This window comes from Vanellus vanellus, assembly GCF_965231255.1.
Source record: "Vanellus vanellus genome assembly, chromosome: 3".
Taxonomy (NCBI): Eukaryota; Metazoa; Chordata; class Aves; order Charadriiformes; family Charadriidae; genus Vanellus; species Vanellus vanellus.
In genome coordinates, this window is record NC_138907.1 from 94,851,706 (window position 1) to 94,865,779 (window position 14,074).

Here is a 14,074-nt window from a genome sequence, read left to right on the forward strand (position 1 = left end):
TGAAGTTAATCACTGGCAGAAAACTCGCCAGTTGAACGGAGACAGAAAAGGGAGGAGAAATAAAAGCTGAACCGAACAAACTGCTGGTGTTCCCACACAACGACATTTGGGAGAGCGATAAACCACTCTGAGATGTCAAATGCTTCTGGTAAGTTCAAATTCTTTAAGGATTTATATATTTCTAGTAAGTTCTCAATGGCTGAAGTAGGTTAATTTTACTAAGTTAACAGTCTGGTTCTTTCTTATGACCGTGTGCTGACAAAACCAGGCTACGGCAAAGTTTCAGGTGCACCACAAAATCTTGGAATAATGGTAAGTCTGGTTAAGGCGTGTAGCTGTGTTTGTTGATGCCAGGGAGAGTGAACGTCTGAATTTCTGGCTTCCCCTTGACAGGTGGCTGGTAAAGGCTGGCGAGATTTTTGAATTTTCTTTCCACTTTCCTTTCAGACAGACATGGGAACCACGGGGCAAGTGTGTGACCTGGTGCTGGGTGGGGTTGGGTGAGGAACCGGCCCACGTCCCCCGATGCCTGAACAAAACAAGCGCCCATCCCGATACACCCTCCTCTCCCACAGTGTCATATAAAAGCATAGATGGGGTGATTCTTCCTGAGGGGGAGACAGGTTGCGATGCCTTCCCACCGACTTCTTGCTAAAGTGCCTTTCTCCACTGCAGGAATTCCTCGGTGGGAGAAGGGGTGGATTTACCAGGGAATGAGGCAGAAGCCAAAAGCTTGCTTTACACATTAGCTTTAACCAGGGCACTTGTCAGTGTCATGGGACGCCGCATAACTTTTTTTTAGACCAGGATTGCACTCATCTACATGATAATATTGTTATTCACTGTTTCCACTGAGACCTGTGAGTGTAACTACCATAAGTGTGTGACTCGGTTGTGCTAGCTATAGATGCACGGGAAAATATGTTTCCTGCCCCAGTCAATCTGTAAGTTAATTTAAGATGCAAGCAGATGAAATTAAAGGCTGGAGGGAGGAAAGAGGTTGAGAAAGAAGTTGGGACGTTGATATCCTGAAGTTCCACAGATGTCCTGCAAAATGCATTTGCTCCAAACCATTAGAAAAATAAGAAATTATCAGATTAATTTGGTTAGCCATCCTTGATTTCTGCCTTTATTGGGAAACCATTTTCTTCCACGTTCTTTTTAAAAATAGGTTTTGACTGGTTGTGGGCCCGTTCACCAGTCTCAGAGAGAATTTCTAGAGCAAAGAAGGGGAGGAAGAGTCTCTTGAAATAGTTGTAGAAATATGCTATATCCTATGCCAGAGTGACTGGCAGAGCAGATACCTGGAAAGCAGCAATGCAGGAAGCAGCAATGTTATCAGAAGACATTTCTAGGTAGGTTTTCAAACTTATGGTAGTGTACACTGTGTCTGGTCACAGAGGTCAAATAAGGAGAACACAATGTATGCACATATGTTCATTGCATGCATTGCTAATATTCATGCCCATTAAATGCATATAGCTCCCAAGATTTTCAAGGAGAATGGCTCTCAGTTCCTCATTCTTCCAATATACGTGCCAGCTGTATGACATGCATAGGAAAATATCTCTTGGAGAATGTAAGAAACACGGACCGACTAGTATTCAGGGAATTAGTGATTTTATATCTAGAAAAGCCTTGGGCAGCTGGGTCACACAGCTGTTCTGGATTTACATCTAGTTACTGTAAACAGAGTATGTATGGTTCCATTAGTTTTCATTCAGAAGCAAAACAGAAGGGGGAGCTTCTATTTTTATCTTAAAATAAACTAGAGCTGGGACACTCACCTATTACACAGAATGGTTTCCTTGCAAAGCGCAGTCTTCCCTGCCATCCTCGGTATCGACAACAGCATCCAGCAGACCAGATACGAATAATAAATTCCAAACCAAAGACAACAATCATGACAAATTCCTAGAAACGGAAAATAAGAAAAATGCCTGTTACAGCTCACCAACACTGAAGCATCGGGAAACTTATGACCACTGTGTGTGTCTACCAGTTTACCCTGAGCGCCTGAAGACCCCAAGCCAAACTTGGGACCCTGTTCCCCAGGATGGTTGGACATCTGCACACAAAAATCTGTCCTAGAGCTTCCTGTTAAAGGGTCCAAAACTAACCTGAATAACATTAAATACATGCTAACGTTGGCTACAAACTGTGAAACACTGAAGGACTGAATCAAACTCAAAAAATACCAAAGCAAAATATTCAATGACTTGCGATATTGAGGATCAGACCACATGTAATTTAGACAGCTAGCAAAGAATATATGTTAGATATCCACATCCAGCCTTCTTAGTTTGAAGGCTGAATGTTTTGGTGGATGTATTCTCATTATAGCCATATACAGGTGAAGTGATTAAGATGGTGTAGAAAAATTTAGGAAATCAATTTGTTCCCAGAAGTAGGTTAAGATACGTGCAAGTGTAATTACATACAATGGGTATGTAATTTTTTGTAAGACAGTAAATGAATTTTCACACTATGCATAACTGTCCCTGGACAACTTGTGAATGAATGCATTTAAAAAGCTTGCCTTGTTTGTCTGGCTTGCTTTTCTTTCTTTTTGGAACCTCTAAGACTGTCCATTTCAACAGCATTTTATTGGAAGAAAATTTTCAGTACAGCAGTGAGGTCAGCAGAATTGCAGCAATGGAGCTTGGTGCACAATTCAGCTCCATACCTCAAGGATATCTGAATCCCTATAATATGCAGTGATATAGTACATACACACTGGTATGGGATGATAAACTTAATTCAGATACTCTTCTGAAATGCCATCATAAAGTTACGGGTTTTGAAATGATAAAATAAAAATCTGTGTGTTAACCAAAAGAAGGAGAAAAGTACTTGAAGGAGCTTATTAAGCAGTTCATCAAGAAGAGGATGAAAGTTGTATTTTATTTGGCAGCTGAATGTATTTCCACATCCAGGAGAAAGCTGTTCCTTGTCAGCCAATTAATTTGTTATTCCTACAGGATGAGGACTAGTATGGTACTGGTAAGAAAGCACTGCAAATGGATTAAGTAGAGGAATAGCTGCAAGGGTAAGTTTGATCCAATATTGGCTTTTTCCCAATAAAAAGTTTGCATGTTTTTAGACTGTAAGACCCTACAACTTTGCAAGCCAATAAGGCTGTAAATATTACATATGTCAACTCAGGCATTAATTTACCTGGAAAAATGGTATTATTAATATTGTGTCATGTAATGGTGTTTTACTAGCTTAGGATTATTGGCAGTACATTGAAACATTGTGAATTTAATTTGCTTTTGCTGTCATAGAACAATTGGAAAATGTAGTATTCCTTCCTAAAACATGTCAGCTTGTATAACTACATCACATTGAAAGAGTTTTTAGACCCTTCTTCGGTGTGCTCATTTCCAGTTTTGTAAATCCCATATTGAATTCCTAAATCACAAAAGCAGAATGAGATCCATTTGTTAAAACACAGCTAAAGAAAATGTCACATTTTTTTGTTAGAAAAGAACACATGGAACAACGAGTGTGATTGTTTAAGTTTATCTTTTTTTTTTCGTTCTACTACAAGAAACTTCAACTTAATCCCAGGGACAGAGTTATTGCACAACTTTAGAAAGGATTATGTACAAAACTGAAAAAGTTCCCCATATAGTAACAATAATTCCTAATAGTTGGCCACCATGTGGTACATTTCCTTGTAGAAAAGTCTGAGTAGGCCAAGAATAAAATGGACAAGAAGCCAACTGGAAAAAAGGAAGAATATGTATTTTAGTTATTTAACTACCACTTTTATAGTGGTAGTTAAATCATGAATTGTCAAATCTGGTTTACACATCGTTAAATGATGTATCTGAATTTATGGTGGTTGATGGCAGGCATACAGGCCATTTGACATCTGATTCTCCTGATGAAGTTTCTTCTTTGGGGCAAGTGGAGAACTGGCAAGAACAGAAAGTACTGAGTCATTCTGGAAGGACTAGTCTACAGCTCCAATTCAGCTAAATTAGTATCACAAAACTGCTGGTAGAAGTTGAAAAGAGGTAATTTTTTTGGTATTTTAATATTCTGGTTCCTATTAGTGCTATGCAGTTTTGTATTCATTATCTGTACTACCATTAGCAATGACTATTTGCTGTGTTTGCTCAGTTACACAAAGATGAAACAAAATCATTGTGGGCTGAAAGCATGTGTTTTGAGAGTCTCTTCTACTACATGGTGCACTTGTGTCAGAGGCAGAAATCCTATTTGTCTCTCACACACACACACAAACACATATATATGTAATACAAAGAGAAACTTCATGGAGATATAACTATTCTGAGAGAGAAAAAGAGCTAAAGAATGTTTTCTCATTTCTTTTTTTTTTTGGAGGCTGTGATAAAAGTGTAAGATTTTTCTTGGAGAAACAATGTGACCTATCTTTGTTCATTCCTTGGAAAAAATAGTTAAAATTTCTAGCAACATTAGGAATTTATGCATGGTGATATTCTCTCAAAGTTAACTAAAGTTTCTACTACTTAAGTAAATTTTAACTGCAGTTATAGTAAATGAGCTCAAATACAGTAAATATGGCTCTATGCACTGGGATGCTAAAAGAACGGCTGATTTTAAAAATACTGTATACGATTTTCTTCCACACATACCAAATTTCTGGAGGTTTTAAAATACAGTATAAACTTTAATAACAGAAAAGACATTGAATAAAGTGATGATGGGGTTTCACACTTATTTTTGCACTTTCTGAAATAGTGATGTTTCAGAATGATCCTTATATCCTGGTCGCTCCCACTTCCTCAAAGAACAACTGATTTTGAAGGGAATACATATCATCATGAATAAAGTCTAACGGAAAAGGATTTTCCTAGAAAATGTGAATGCGTTGAAACAGAAACTCTTCATAGTAGTATACACGACAGTTTTGTTGTATTTTGGATTGGTCCAGGTTGAAATCAGAGAGAAACATAGAATCCCACACCACTGTCAAAAAAGTAATGTTTTAGTAATCAGTGCATTAAGTCAAAGTGTAAAGGCAAATCTCTGTCAAGGTTAACACAGGCCAGAGAATGATACTGTTTTTTCCTATGGCAGCTGCACAGTCACGAGGTTCTTGTTTTTCCATGGACAAAAATTGGAAGGATGCATCCCAAACAAGATCAGGATTTTTTTTTTTTTAATTTCATTTGGAATGGCTTATTGCAAATTTAAGTATAGATCTAGGCTTTTAAATAACATTGTTTTAGTTCCTTAGCAATTGAAACAGAAAATCAGAACATAATAAGAAAAGCATGTGATGGAATAAATCATTAGACCTTATATGACTTGTAGGCTTGCTGTAGAAATGATGCATTCCAAGTATCTCTGTCCTACGTATAATATGATGGAATCTCATTAATTTTGGATTACTTATAGATATTAATAACACCATTTACATCAGAATGGGAAAATTTTGCACTGTTGATAAATCTGTCCTCCTTCAAAAATTCAGCAAAGCTGAATTTTAACTGAGGGGCAAGTTTAGATTTACTGGAAACCTAACCCTTCCCTTCCTAGGTAGAGCAGGGATGCCCCGGCCTTTGCCATTTCTTCATTTTCCCCTATCTTGTCATCCTTTTCCAATCACAGCCACATCTAGCCTTGCACCACAGTTACAACAATCTCTAACTTTTTTTTGATATTTAAGCTCACAGTTAGCCTCCAAACAGTAACTGCTATGGCAGATGCATTGGTGGTTCGGACAGTGGAAAGTCTTTATTCCTTCTCAAACCACAGTTCATCCAGACTGATGTAATTCTGAAATGTTTCTGCCTACCCAGCTCCAGTTGTCATAGGGAACTATGCATATCCCATCCACAAGAAGGGCCGGAAGGAGGATCCAGGGAACTACAGGCCAGTCAGTCTGACCTTGGTGCCTGGGAAGGTCATGGAACAGATCATCCTCAGTGCCATCACACGGCACATGCAGGAGAACAGGGTGATCAGGCCCAGTCAGCATGGGTTTGTGAAAGGCAGGTCATGCCTGACAAACTTGATCTCCTTCTATGATAAGGTGACCCGCTTAGTGGATGAGAGAAAAGCTGTGCATGTTATCTACCTGGATTTTTGCAAAGCTTTTGACACTGTTTCCCACAGCATTCTCCTGGAGAATCTGGCTGCTCATGGCCTGGACAGGTGTATCTTTGCTGGGTAAAAAAATGGCTGGATGGCCGTACCCAGAGAGTGGTGGTGAATGGAGTTAAATCCAGTTGATGTCCGGTCACAAGTGATGTCCCGCAGGGCTCAGTGCTGGGGCCCGTTCTCTTTAGTATCTTTATCAATGATCTGGATGAGGGGATCGAATACACCCTCAGTAAGTTCACAGACTAGACTAAGCTAGGGGGGCATGTTGATCTGCTTGAGGGTAGGATGGTTCTGCAGAGGGATCTGGACAGGCTGGACCAATGGGCCAAGGCCAATGGTATGAGGTTCAACAAGGCCAAGTGCCGGGTCCTGCACTTGGGTCACAACAACCCCATGCAGTGCTACAGGATTGGGGCAGAGTGGCTCAAAAGCTGCCTGGCAGAAAAGGACCTGGGGGTGTTGGTGGACAGCCAGCTGAATACGAGCCGGCAGTGTGCCCAGGTGGCCAAGAAGGTTTAGATTGAACATTAGGAAACATTTTTTCACTGAAAGGGTTATTAAACATTGGGATAGGCCGCCCAGGGAGGTGGTGGATTCGCCATCCCTGGAGGTGTTCAAAAAAAGGGTAGACGTGGTACTTAGGGACATGGTTTAGAAGTGGTTTTTGTCAGGGTAGGTTAATGGTTGGACTTGATGGTCTTAAAGGTCCCTTCCAACCTCAGCAATTCTATGATTCTATGATTCTATATGCAGGATAAGCAAGGCTGAAACACATAGGCTTAAAATACTCAGTTGTTTTTGGCATAAGGAGCACAGGTGCCAATGTGCTCCTGGAGTTTTTTACACCTGCGTGTGCCTTGGTTGCTCTGCCACTGGAACAATGAGAGTCACACAAATGGCAGGAAAGGAAAGTAAGAGGTCACGCTGAGCAAGGTTTCTATTGACAGACGGTCCTGGAGGACTCTAATGAACAGGGTTGATAATTAATTAAATGAAGCATACTTTGTACAATCCAACTACGATGAACGCTTTTTTTTTTCTTTTTTTTCCCCCTACCTAATTAGGATAAAAGTGATGATTTGTTGAAATTGTCTATATTAATATGCTTCTCAGGTAGTCTTTAATGATAAGGATTTCCCTAAGCATAATGTTATAACAGCAAAAAACTGTTTTTATCATAGCTTTCTTGTTCATTAACATAACTGCTTATTAAAACTTAAAATAATTTGCTACTGCTGAAATCAGGTGCCTTGGGTGTAGAGCATCATTTCTGGGAATTAGAACCATTTTCTAGATGAGAAAATGACCGAAGTTGAGCACTCTGTGCTGTTGTCCTAGGATGCTCCTGGTTTTTTTTTGCAATGTGTAAATCAGCTGAGGTTTGGATATGAGAAATCCGCCCACAAGACAATGGCTCGGCTGTTATTTTAATTACATTTCTTGTATGGAAATTTTGTTGTTAAGTATTCTAAAGGCTAGCGAAGTAGGACAACAGAGCTGCAGACTGATGTAAAGAGCATTATGGTATGAGCTCTTAGAAGAACTGGGTCTACAAGTGACATTGTCAGAAACCCAGAAAATGGACTAGAACAAATCAAATCAATCCCCAGAAATAAGCTTTAATAAGGCCACAAGTGTTTCCCTACTGAACACAACATCTCTGCAGTGTAGCTGCACTGCAGATGCTCATCTGGTGTAAATCAGCACAGACTCACTACACCGGCACAACAGCAGGAATAGGAGGAGCAATGTCATCTGATAGAGCTCAGGAAGTGTCCCCTCTTCCCTAAAAACTCATAAACAGGGAAGTCCAGTGCTTCCAAATCAGTCGGAAAAGAGGGAGAATAAACATGTTCTTATCCTTCAATTCATGGCTGACTGGTTTAAGAATGTCACCAGCTGCTAAAATCTCTTTACAGTGACACATGCTGAAGAGTTGATACTATTCAAAGAGCAATGCTTTATTATTCATCATCAAAGAGGATGAGATTGTTTTCTCATTCAATTAAACCAAGAACATAACACCTTAGTTTGTGCATCCCTCTCTCATGCAAAAAAAACCCCAACCCTCTACTGATTCAAAGTACTGAGCACCAGAATTGGGCTCTACAATTTAAACAGATATTACCGGGATTTGAGGGGAAGCACATCATCAGTCCGTCTCAGAGAAACCTGGGGAAGGTTTGAGCTTTAAATAGTTGTGAAGCAGAAGCTGGTGGAGGACTAGGGACAATTCTGTTATACTGGCCAGTTTCCAGATTAAAATCAGCAGATATGATTATGTGCATACTTTATTGTTCAAAATAATAATATAATTTGAATGCACATTTGTATTATTCCTGATTCAGCATTAGAAAGGGAGATCTTTGATCTAAACAGCTGAGAAATATATCTACGTGTGCCTATATACACTTAAGGAGCTCATGTTTTAATTCTTTCCAACTGCAGTTTAACAGTGGGAGAGGCGGCCATAAATCTGAAAACATAACCCAGAACAGACCCTATTAGTGGCATATAAATCACAACCAGAGCCTTCGGTTCAGCTCCCAGTGCAACAGACAATAAGCATGAAATGAAATTTATGCACCTTTTTGTCATTTATCAGTTTTATAATGAATGTGATACTTTTACTACACTTGCTTTTCCAAATTATGATTAGGATTTCCCATGTTGATTCTATGTTAATAGAGGATTATGGAGAAATCAGTTCTGCGCCTTTTAATCTAATACACAGCTACAAGTCTATTGATATAATATTAAAATCCCAGTAATATGCTTAGTTTTAATTAGCCACATGTTATATAGGATTTCTGCTATCTAACTCCCTTTCTGCTTTTTCTGTTTATTACTTGAAATGGCACATATCAGTCAGGTCTCTTTATTCACTTCCAACAGAAAAAATCCCAGAGTTTTTATGTCAAGTAAGACCAGTTTTGAATCAGCACACACCAGAATTAGGTAGCTGCCATTTAATTACAGTTTTTGCCATCTCTTACAGATTTACCATATCAGACCCAATACATGATTCCTAGCACTGAAACTGCGCTAACCTTCCTCAGCATCCACGAAGGAGGGACAGGCACCCTTCTGCCTCCCCAGATCAGCAGACCCACTTCGTATCACCACCACAGACCGGCCGCTGAGGATCTGCGGGTGCCACAGGAATGAATGGCACACAGATGTGCCAGGCAGCTGTGCTCCTGGCCACTGGACATCACGGTTACTGTGATTACCATGTCAGTGCATGTGTGGGAAAACACATACCAAAGCTCCTTTTGGCACGTGGATTTTGGTGGATGTGGTTCTTCTAGGAAGACCCTGGTAATCACTGAAAACCCTTTTTCAAATTGGGAAAATGGCAATGGGAAATGTTGACTTCACCACCAGTCATGTCTATCCTGCTCTTCCCCAGGTAGAGCATCACCCTTAAATATGGCTCCTTCCATTCCCTCCCATTTAGAGTCATGGCTTTGCGCCAGACCACTTGTTTATGTGTCAGGTACAACTACTGTTCTGAGAGAATTCCTGAAAGAAGTCGATAGCCGTAAAACTCACACTATAGAATATTTTTCTACTTTCCAAATATTTTTGTATCCTGCTTTGTGCCTGTTCATTTTTTCTTTCTCTGTAGTGAGATACCAGCAGTAAATGGTCTCATTTTGGTTTTAAAATTATCCGCATACTGAAAACAATGAAGCTCCGTACAGCTGTACCCAGGCCTTTGCATTTCCTTTGTGATTTCTTCACGCATTTTTTTCTGCTGCAGTCACGTTTCTGATGTCACATGTTACAGGCAGACGTTCAAGCACATGTCTCTGTAGCAACACAGCTCCCAAATCGTCCTTTTGAAATGTTTGTGAAGAATTCGCTATCTTTTGCTGTGTCCAAAAGAAATGCGGAATGGCTGCCAGAGCCAGTACAGACTCTAAATCCTTTTATGCTCTGGCATCCATGTTAATTTTGTATTGATGCAAGGGGTTTAGGCTAATTGTTACGGCTGAACACACGTATGTGAATTAACTGATAACATTTGACATGCTGTATAGCGGAGCGGGACGGGATAGTTATTCCTTTATTCTTTGGTCTTAGCATGTTTGATGTTGTTAAATCCTAGAGACTCTGCAAACGATATTTGCTGTGTTCTTTTTTAAGTGATTTCTTCTTGCAGTTTCCCAGTTCAAAAAGCTCATTAACAGTGCTTCCCTAGGAGTACCTCAATGCATGTTCTGACCACTGGGAGACCTATGGGCATCTGGGATGATATACTCTGAAATGTTTCCAGTACCAAGCATGTTCAGAAAGCGATTTTGAGAGAGCATTTTCTGACAATCGGTAAATTTAGGCAAACTGGACTTGGGAGACACTTTACCCAAACTACCAAAATCCTGCTTATGCATTCAGTTTCTTGAAGATATTAACTTCCATTACTAGGAAACTTTCTAGTGTGATACAGTTCTCAGACTACTACCCATTAGTGTTCTTCCGTGTGGGTAGCGATGAAGCTGCAATAGTCTGAGGGCGATCAAAAGAGACTTCAGGGCCTTGGCACAGTTGGTAAGGGAATCTGGAGTACAGGTTAATTTTTTACTCTCTCCTTCCAGTTGCAGGCAGTGACATTGGAAGAAACAGACAGGCCCAGTCTATTAATACGTGGCTCTGTGGCTGGGGTCACAGACACAGTTTTTGGTTGTTCAATAATGGGATGGTCTACACAGCCCCGGGCTTGCTGGCGTCAGATGGGATTCACCTTTCTCAAAGGGGGAGAAGGGTCTGTGCTCACAAGCTAGCAGGCTCATTGACAGAGCTTTAAACTGGGCTTGAAAGGGGACAGTATCAGGCTTGCCCATGAGAAGCTGTGGAATGACACACCAAGGTCAGAGGGACAGGCTGCTGCTAGCGAGGGCCCGCAGCCTGTTGCTCTGAGACATGCTGGCTACGCTGAGGCACACTTGAAGTCTTACAGAGATGAGCCAGGGGCTCCTGAGGTAATAGGAGCCAACAGAGAAACACCAGTGAATTACTTCAAAGGAATTAAGGGCTATTCCTCCAAGTGACACAGCCAACAGCCCAGCTGAAGTGCCTCTACACTAATGCAAGCAGCATGGGCAACAAACAGGAGGAGCTGGAAGCCATTGTGCAGCAGGAAAACTTTGATATAGTTGACGTTACTGAAGCTTGGCAGGATGAATCCCGTGACTGGATTGCGGCTATCAATGGCTTACAGGCTGTTCAGAAGGGACAAGGGAAGGAGAGGCGGTTGGGTAGCCCTGTACGTTAGGGAGTGTTTTGATTGTCTAGAGCTTAATGATGGTGATGAGAGGGTTGAGTGTTTATGGGTAAGAATCAAGGGGAAGGCCAATAAGGCAGATATCATGGTGGGAGTCTGTCACAGACCACCCAACCAGGATGAAGAGACACGTGAAATATTCTATATCAGCTGGGATGCATCTCACAATCGCTAGCCCTTGTTTTCATCTGGAACCTCAACCTACCATACGTCTGCTGGAAATACAATACAGCAAGGAGGAAACAGTCTAGGAGGTTCCTGGAGTGTGTTGTGGATAACTTCCTGACATAGCTGGTGAGTGAGCCAACTAGGGAAGGTGCCACGCTGGACCTGTTTGTGAACAGAAAAGGATTTGTGGGTGATGTGATGATTGGAGGCTGTCTTGGGCATAGCGATCACAAAACGATAGAGTTTTCGATTCTTGAAGAAGTAAGGAGACGGGTCAGCAGAACTGCCACCTTGGATTTCTGGAGGGCAGATTTTGGCCTGTTTAGAAGTCTGGTTGACAGTGTCCCTTGGGAGGCAGTGCTGAAGTGCAAAGGAGTCCAGGAAGGTTGGATGTTCTTCAAGAAGGAAATCCTAAGGGTGCAGGAGCAGGTGGTACCCTGAAAGATGAGCCGGTGGGAAAGAAGACTGGCCTGGCTGAACAGAGAGCTTTGGCTGGAACTCAGGGCAAAAAGAGAGTTTGTAGTCTTTACAAGAAGGGGCAGGCGACTCAGGAAGACTGAAGGCCATACCTTGAGCACTGTGTTCAGTTTTGGGCCCCTCACTAGAAGACATTGAAGTGCTAAAGCGTGTCCAGAGAAGATCAATGAAGCCGGTGAGGGGTCTCGAGCACAAGTCTTATGAGGAACGGTTGAGGGAACTGGGGTTGTTCAGCTTGGAGAAAAGGATGGTCAGGTGAGACCTTATTGCTCCCTATAGCTACCTGAAAAGAGGTTGTAGCAAGGTGGGGGTCGGTCTCTTCTCCCAAGTAACAAGCGATAGGACAAGAGAAAACAGCCTCAAGTTGTGCCAGGGGAGGTTAAGTTTGGATATTAGGAAAAATTTCTTCACCAAAAGGGCGAGCAAGAATTGGAACAGGCTGCCCAGGGAAGTGGTTAAGTTGCCATCCCTGAAGATTTTTAAAAGATGGGTAGACATGGTGCTTAGGGACATGCTTTAGTGGTGGCGGTTTTGGCAGTGTTAGGCTAATGGTTGGACTCAATGGTCTTAAAGGTCTTTTCCAACCTAAATGATTCTATGATTCTATGAACTTCTGTCATCTCACCAAATATTTCCGTTACTTGAACAAGTTGTTGGTTACGATACTTTTATTCAATTCCTCCTTAGGTTGAGTGAAAACGTTGACTTGGTCCCCTCTTTTCAGTCCAATAACTAGACTTTGAGAGCCAGTATGACAAGTCTTGTGTTTTACAAATCATGCCATTTGCTGAATGTTTTGCAGCTTTTCCTATTATCTTTTTTCAAGGCTTATGGAATTTTGGTCTCTTGGAAAAAGAAAAGAACAACCCCCTTCCACATCCTCGCAAAAACACACATATATCTTTGTGAGACATTCATTTCCTGTGATCATATCTTCATATGGTGCAATCAGCCAATTCCTGCCTGGTTCAGATTTGATACCAAAGTTGTTATCCTGTCCATGACATACACCCTTTCCTTAGGCACTCCATGGAGGCCTGTAAGTTTAAAATTACCTGTAACTATTTTGTTAATTCATCTTTATTGCTCACCCACAGTTCACAGTCCTGGACTTAGTTTTGGTGTGTGTCTATGTATTTGCTATCACCCGCACTTTAAACTCTTTGGATTTTTATATTATAGGTATGTCTGCTCCTGATCCTTACAGATATTTTTGATATTTGTCTATATTTTGACACCTATTTCTTGACCTCATAGGTTTTTTTTTTACTGAATCTTGTGAACAGATTTCTTCTCTCACTTGAGGAAAGTTCACATTTTGACTGTAGCAAGCTATGCCTTTGCATGCTTTGTCACATCTATGCAAAGTGACTGAGTGGATTATGGTTTCTGTATGTTACTCAGACGGTGGGTGTTCCCTAGGTTTCCAAACAGCTTTCACATTACTGATGTTCTGTCTTTTGCAGCATTCTTCTCCTTTTGTAATTTAGTGTTTTGTAGTCTTTTTCCTTACATATTATTTATAACCATGTACTTGGGCTTTCCTCTTGGAGACATATTCTGCATTTCCATTTGGCAAATCAATATTTCCCTAACAAGGGTCAGGTCTGAATTTCTGATAGAGAGTTTGATATCTATCCATTTTTACTGTTCCAATCTAAACTGTTTGTTGCCTGTTTTAAGGAAGTAGCTCTTACTCTCCATATAACAAGTTTGGACCCTTATCAAACTCTGGCATGAAAGCAATAAAATTCAATACTGCAGAGTCTAGCATAAACTATTAAAAATCTACAGCTATGGAAAATGTTACACTTATGACGTGGAAGTGGTTTGCCATGCTACCTTGTTATCACTTAAACAGATAAAATGAGAAGAAAGACGCGTCGTGGAAGAGCAGTTGTTGTGCAAGGAGTGTTACTCATTTGTCCTTAAAGGCAGCCAAGGACAGATGGTTTGGTCCTTTAGCACAATGTGTTGATTAGCCTAAAAGGATACGTGCTTTTCCCTCTTTAAATAATTATACCCCTATTAATCTGAATC

The 14,074-nt window shown here is 40.9% G+C and overlaps 1 protein-coding gene across 5 annotated transcripts in view; it reads right to left on the bottom strand.

The window, feature by feature from the left end:
* Nucleotides 1-14,074, bottom strand: part of KCNQ5 (potassium voltage-gated channel subfamily Q member 5) — a gene marked incomplete at its 5' end in the record, with an annotated part of 306,450 nt that overhangs the window by 68,327 nt on the left and 224,049 nt on the right. For all 5 annotated transcript variants that reach the window (XM_082480502.1, XM_082480500.1, XM_082480503.1 and 2 more), the window contains one exon: nucleotides 1,788-1,914. In XM_082480502.1, the coding sequence (XP_082336628.1) occupies nucleotides 1,788-1,914 (127 nt within the window). The remainder of the gene's footprint in view (nucleotides 1-1,787; nucleotides 1,915-14,074) is intronic.